This window comes from Chroicocephalus ridibundus, chromosome 1 (assembly GCF_963924245.1).
Source record: "Chroicocephalus ridibundus chromosome 1, bChrRid1.1, whole genome shotgun sequence".
Classification (NCBI taxonomy): domain Eukaryota; kingdom Metazoa; phylum Chordata; class Aves; order Charadriiformes; family Laridae; genus Chroicocephalus; species Chroicocephalus ridibundus.
Genome location: NC_086284.1, coordinates 104,880,254 through 104,887,361, shown reverse-complemented (window position 1 = coordinate 104,887,361; position 7,108 = coordinate 104,880,254). Strand labels below are relative to the sequence as shown.

The 7,108-nt window shown below is 41.0% G+C and overlaps 1 protein-coding gene across 1 annotated transcript; it reads right to left on the bottom strand.

Annotated features, from left to right (window-relative positions):
- Positions 1-996: 996 nt before the first annotated feature.
- Positions 997-3,346, bottom strand: LOC134525287 (claudin-8-like). Its single transcript, XM_063356071.1, has one exon. The coding sequence runs from the start codon at positions 3,040-3,042 to the stop codon at positions 2,368-2,370; it is 675 nt and encodes a 224-aa protein (XP_063212141.1). The 5' UTR covers positions 3,043-3,346; the 3' UTR covers positions 997-2,367.
- Positions 3,347-7,108: the final 3,762 nt, after the last annotated feature.

The following is a 7,108-nucleotide window of genomic DNA, read 5'->3' as shown; positions in this document are numbered from 1 at the left end:
AAAATGAGTTCTAAATTACAGGATACGATATTTGAAAGTTCATAAAATTGCAAAGCAGTTCTTCTGTGCTTGTATATATGCCCTTAGGTGGGACCCTCTGCTCAAACCACTCAGGGTTTATGTACTGTGCAAACCTGGGGGAGGCCAGCTCTGTTTAAAATGGAAGCTTTAATTTCAGTTCTCTTGGATATATGGCATATGGATGAGATAGATACAATTTAAAGGAAATGGTGGATGCACCTGGGAGGTACTTACAGGAGGAATATGTGTTTGTTATTGTAAGGTGAACTGGTTGCAGCGTATATAGGATCTCTAAGGGAGATTTTAAAAAACTTCAAGGTCCCACACACAGGCCATTGGACTTGTGATCCTATTAGTCCTGTGGATAGTTTTCTAAGGCTTCTTACAGTCTTCTTGTATCTTCTTTCGGTTGTACAACTAGATCAGTGTGTGCTTTACTGGGAACAGATAATACTACCTGATGTAGCAGTACCATTTGATGCATGCAGACTTTTTACAGAGCTCTCAGGCTTATCTCATTTTTCACTAAGGCTTACCTCAGACCCGTAGATAAATACTCTATGAGTCACTCCGTGTTTTGAAAGCAGACATAACTAGAGTGCACTGGTATATATACATGTCGTTTTCTGAGTCAGATCTTGTGCCTACCTTTTAGAGGGCTGAACAAGACAGGTGACTTTATTGTAGACATTGTTATAAACCCTGGTGTTCTAGCTACGAGTTCTGTGTGGGATATTCCCAAGGTGCCGCTAGCAGCAGGATTGCTCCTCCACTCTCTTCCCCCAGGAAAAGAGACTGTGCTGGTGTAAAAAACTTAATGAAGGGATACAAAGGAAATATAGCCACACACTGCTATATTATAGAAAGGTCATGCACATGACACACACAGATATATATATATATAAGTAGAAACAATTTGCTTAAAAATAAGGAAGAAAAATAAAATTACATAATCAAGGACATCTTACTGTGTATCTTACAAACACCATGAAGAGAGTTCAAAAGCAGGTTTTAATTCCTTCTAGCTTGTTCCGAGTTGCATCTTATGAAGTGAAGAATTTTCTTCTAAACTTTCAAGTAGTAATAGTCCAAGGCATTTACTAGAGAGCTAATAATCACATGACAAACATTCTATAAAATATTTAAAACAGTCAATCACACTCTAGAACAAGAATGTTGTTCTCCATTAAACACCACAAATTGAATTGTGTTCTCAGCTAATTCAAAGGCAAAATTCCATTGATTTATGTGGGTCTGGAGTTAACATCTTATCCATTGGTTACAAAATTCTATTAAACTATTACTACTATTGATTAATTTGGGTCATTTATTAAATTAGTTTGCATGGTACTATTTATTTTTCAGTGGACTTGTTTTCTTTACATTGTTTCTTCTTATGGGTTCATGATCTTATTATTAAAAATATCGTTTAGCTTGTTTTAATGTGAACTGTGAGAAAATCACAGAATTATAAGGGTGGAAGAGACAGATACTCTCACTGATTATGTTCTTTATATGCTGCCGTGAGTGGGTCTTAGCAAAAATATCAGCCTGATTGTACAGAAGACCCTTATTTAAAAATATATATATCACAGGGTCCTGCAGCAATTAACCGACACAGTGTTTGTGATTTGTGTAATATTGCAAAACACTGCAAGCCACGAGGGATTTGCAAGGGAATACTGCTGCTTCTAAATAGGATGTGAATGAGTTTGACCTATATGGATTACAAAAGAAATACCAACTTTCACCAAAAAGATGATACTTAGGATGAATGTAGAACTATGTTTATTCTCTGAAATAAGGGATATTTTTCATATATTTCAGCCTACCTTCCTCTGCTGAATAAACTCTTCATGCAACCTTCCATTAAACCTACAGTAAATCAATCCCTTAGTGAATGCTTTCCTTTCAAACCATTATTATCTTGTCCTTATTTACTGTTATCCCCTCTTTCCCAGGAAGGAAAAAAAAAGAACTGGCTCTTTAACTCCCCTCTTCTTTGCAGTACGCCAGAATTTCATATCACAGTGGAACTTTAAGCCCTTTATTACTGTTTTAGACATAAAATGCAACCCAAAGCAAAGCCACACAACCCGAAAGCTATTCCAAGTTACTATTGAAATAACATTAAACATTCACCTTTCCATGCCTTAAAATTGTCCATGCTGCAGCGTTAGCCACAGCAGAGCCCACGGAGGGTAACTGCAGCTCCAAAACGCAGCCCCAACAGCAGCAGTTACAGGGCAGAAGGCAAAAACAGCTTTCTAGCTGCCCTTTTGTACTGAAACTGAAATCCATCCAGACGGATTGAATGCTTCAAAAACTGGAAAAGGCGGGAGGCATCTAGACATACTGACTTTTGGAGTATGAGCTTTCGGTCTTCCTGTGCAAATGCTGGCTGTCAGTGGAGTAGTGGGTTGGTGCGGAGTATCCATAGCTTCTGGTTTTCTCACAACAGCGGTAAAAGCAACAGAATATGGCTCCGGCAGCAATGAGGCAGAAGGCAGCTGCCCAGCCCAGGTAGAGGGCCTCTCCAAGCTCCCTTTTCTGGGCAACATTGACCGCGGGGTTGTAGAAGTCACTGATGATGGTGTTGGCAACCCAGCAGACTGGAATGAGCTCGACAGCACCCGAGAGGATGAAGAGGAGCCCAGCCGTCAGAATAATATAGCCCTTGGCTTGCCAGGTGCTCCGCACGCACCGTGTGCACTTCATCCCAATAATGGCAACCACAAAAGCGAGGAACGAGAGCACCGACCCAGCACACATCAGCCCTCTGGATGCCTGCAGGTCCGGCGAGAGGGCCAGCACGGAGTCGTAGACCTTGCACTGCATCCTGATGTTGGCTTGCCTGACGCAGTGCATCCACAGGCCTTCCCAAATGGTCTCAAACACGATGATGTTGTTCTCGATGAAGGCAGACACTCTCCACTGTGGCATGCCCGTGACAGCGAATGTCCCGATCATGCCAATGCCACCAAGGAGCAGCCCGGCAATCTGCAAAGCACCGCCGACCATGTTGCCTTTGCAAGGTGAGCACACCTCAGCAGGTTCCCTGAACCAGATACACACTGCTGGCAAAAAAAAAAAAAAGGAGCAACTTTTTCCAAAAGTGTTTGTCCCTTGTGCAAAGAAAGTTTCAGAGTTAGTCAGCACAACTTTAAATCCACTTAAATCTGACACGGGCTACCTGGGACTTGGCTGTGCCTTCATAGCCTTTATAATTCCCCTGCCACCACTGACTCAAAGAAGCAAACTGAGCAATCAAGTGGAACAACTTTCCAAAGCAAGAGAAAGGACAGGGTGTGCGTAAACCAGCAAGAGCCACTTAGGATAAATGTACCTTCTGAGGAAAGAAAATGCTTTGCATTGAAGTTGCTTATTTAAAAAAAAAAAAAAAGAAAAAAAAAGCAAGCCCTACCCTTAACTCTAGCTATTGTCTACAGGTTTGTCTGTGCGAAGGAAATGGACTGGTCTCAGTAGGGAGTCTTATGTGTGCACTGGTGCAGTTACTGAAGCTGTTGCACTGAACAAGCAAGAATATTCTGCCTCGGCTCAGCTCGGTGGCAAATTGCCAGGAGGAAAGCAGAGCCCCGCTCCCTGCCACAGGGCCTCTGCTCCCAAGACTACTTTTGTTCTGAAGCTTGAAGGAGAGTACTACAGTGACGGGATCAAGGAACAAAGCAAATCAAAAGATAAAGGAACTCTGAACCTGAAACCGTTCTGCAGAGGATAATCAAAGCTGCAAAAGACCGTTTAAGAGGGAGAAAGGAACAATAAGAGACCTCAGTCCTGCTAATACCTGTACACGTCTATAGCTTTATACATTTCTGTTGCTCTACCGAGTGTTGTGGGGATAGGCAGGCTTCTGGAGATGTCCACATGCTGAAATGATTGCACAATCAGGTCTATAGAATGGTCACTTAAGCTAGGTAGCGAATTGTTTTCCTGTGCAAAAGTGAACCCAGCAATTACCCTGTGACGGAGTCTAGTGCAAAGGAAAATATTGGCTCTCCAAGTAAAGACCTATTAGAGCTGTTCATATACAAACAAATACTTTAGCAAAACATCATTTTAATTTACAAAAAAAAAAAAGATTAAACATAATAATTATAGGGAGCAGATGAACTGTGCATTCAAGAGTTCTTGTGTGATGTGACCAGCAGACAACCCTGGAAAACATCAGGTGAAGAAATGTGAGAAAGTCAGAGCAAGAGAAAACAGAGTCAAAAATCTAAAAAAAAAAAAAAAAAACAGGCATGTAACTGTGGATTCTTTTTACAAATTCATATAGCTACAAAGGTATGCATGAAATATTCAGTCTGATGTCTGCATGTGCCTTAACAGGGAAAATAAAAAATTAAGCATAAACTAGGATTTTTTTGTTATAAAGTAGTACTCCATACATTAAGACAAGAACTAATTTGTTATACTGTAAAAGATCAATTTAGGATATAATTAGCTAGATATTGAAATACAAGTCTCCTGCTATTCATTTGAACTTTCTTGCCTCTATTTCTTTTCTTGCCATTTATATATCTTCAAAAACAGAGAGTAAATGCAAAAAAATAGAGCAGTGCAGTGCTAAATATGCCAGCTTGTTGGCATATCAAAGATAGTGAAAAGATAAAAGTCCCACTTACGTGTAATATTTTATGCTCCCTAAGTGTGCTTCTGTGCGTGCGTGCATAAAACTATGGTTAGGAGGCAAGGGAAAGTAAGAAGCACTCTACAAATCTTTCCATATTCAGTTTGGCTTTCATATCTACCTGCTTTTGCAACCTCTGCAGCAGGCTGCTGCTTATAAAGACATGCTAAAAGAATGAAGGCAGGTCACCTCTCCTTCTGTTTCTGGTCCCTTGAGCCCTGATTTGTGGCCAGGCAACGTTCCATTATGCCCTTTTGGTTTTGGTTATATCTCTGAAATCAGACCTGCTGTCTGCAGCACTGAGCGCCTTGCCCTGAAAAGTGCAGTTAGTCTGGTGGCGGCTCCAAAAGTATTTTAAAGTGGGAGAGAAGCTAAGCAGGAGTCTTTTGGGGTTTGTTCCTACTGCTGTGGGGCTCAGTGGTATCTGATCCCACAGAAACTACACTGCCTGCTCTGCATTTCTCCTGCCGAACGCCTGTATTTGCAATTTTAGCTCCTGCTTGCCATCAGTCAGCTTCCCCTGGCAGTTCGAGCCCCTTTTGCCGTGTCTGTGAGTAAGGCAAGGGAGGGACCCTGTACCCTCCTGGCTTAGGGATCATGACTGCCCTGTGCATTGAAGGCCCATGTCATTTTTGACTGCCCCTACAGCCCCATGCCCCGGTGCCCTGCTGCGCTCCTTGCCTCTGCCGACAAGCGGAGGGGGAGTGGGGAAGTGCCTTCCTCCCAAAGGTGAGGTGCGGCCGCAGGTGCAAGGACTCTGGGGGATAATAGCTCAGCTCCTGCTGCAGCCCCTGGTCTCCTATGAAGGGTCTCATTTTCTGACCACCAGTAAAGGGTGACTTGATTCTGTTGGGCAGAACGTATACTTTCCCAGTGCATTCATTTGGAGACGCCACACTAACTCTTATTGTATTGATGTAGGAACTGCATAGACTGCTATCACATGAAACAGTCTGGATCTGTGTAACTGAAATCACAATTTGCTACTTTGGGTGCTGCAAACTAGTTGTCTCATGCAGACCCATAAGTGATGGGGGTCTGGGTACGGGACTTCGGGAAAAGCAAGTGGGGAAAACTTCTTGGCTGACCGGATCCACAGAATCAGGGAATAATTCAAGTTAGAAGCAGCCTCTGGATGTCATCTAATTCAACCCATGTTTGAAGCTGTGCCCTTGAAAGTCAAAACGCTAAGAACCCAATCAACGTCCTGAAGATTTCTTGGGGGAAGAGGGTGGTTAAATCCTGTTCCCCTAAAAGTGAGACAAGGAGGATTTTGAGGAGAGTCTATAAATGCATGGTGTTTATCTGCTAAAATGGATTTGGCATATTAAATATATAATAATGTAATTATCCTTGCATGGCTTTGCAACCCCATAGTTGCCACTCAAACAGCAAAAAAAAAGCTACCAGCCTATAGCAGAACAAATAAACAAGCATTTTAATAACATATCAGTAAGTAAACACAAATGCGATACAAGCAGCAGGACTGATTTTTCTTAGAGACTACTGAAGTTCTAATTTACAGGACATGGAAAATAATTAGCCGAGCAAATATAATTTAACCGTGTTATTGATTAATTTACAAAACCATTAAAGCTCCCATATAAATTCATGGTAAGATTGTGTCTGCATCAAGGATTCAGTATTTGCACATTCTTAGAAGGATTAAATTTTAGTGCCTTATCTTGCTTAAAACCATTTTCAGAAGGAAATGTGGGGAAATCTTATTTAGCGTTATGGATTGCATCTGCTTGTTTACAATTAAAACACAGGAAGGGGGCAAGTCAAGAATCTCATTATTTGTTCCTCTCTCTATTCAAACATGCCATTTTATTATGGGGAAATATCAGAAATACCTGTGACTAGCTAATCATATTTCACTGTTGGCCACAGAATCCTATTATTTTGTTATAAAACAGATATGCACATACAGAACTTGACCATTTTTCTCTTTTCTTTTCTTTCTTTTCTCTTTTCTTTTCTTTTCTTTTCTTTTCTTTTCTTTTCTTTTCTTTTCTTTTCTTTTCTTTTCTTTTCTTTTCTTTTCTTTTCTTTTCTTTTCTTTTCTTTTCTTTTCTTTTTTTTCTTTTCTTTTTTTTCTTTTCTTTTTTTCTTTTCTTTTTTTTCTCTTCTCTTCTCTTCTCTTCTCTTCTCTTCTCTTCTCTTCTCTTCTCTTCTCTTCTCTTCTCTCCTTTGCTTTTCCCTCTATGTTAAGGAATTAATAACCTTAACGTCAGTGTCAAGCTTTTCTGTATGACCTGTGTATTTTCCTGCTCTGTGTTCCCAGCTCTGCTCTCCTCCCCATTCTCCTCTCCAGAGCAGGTGAGTAAGTCAGCTGCAGGCACCCATTGTTCTATATTCTTGGTGAATAATGTGAACCTAAAGCAACTACAGCACTGCCTGAGCAGAAAATAGGTAACGTTTCAGGACAAGGCT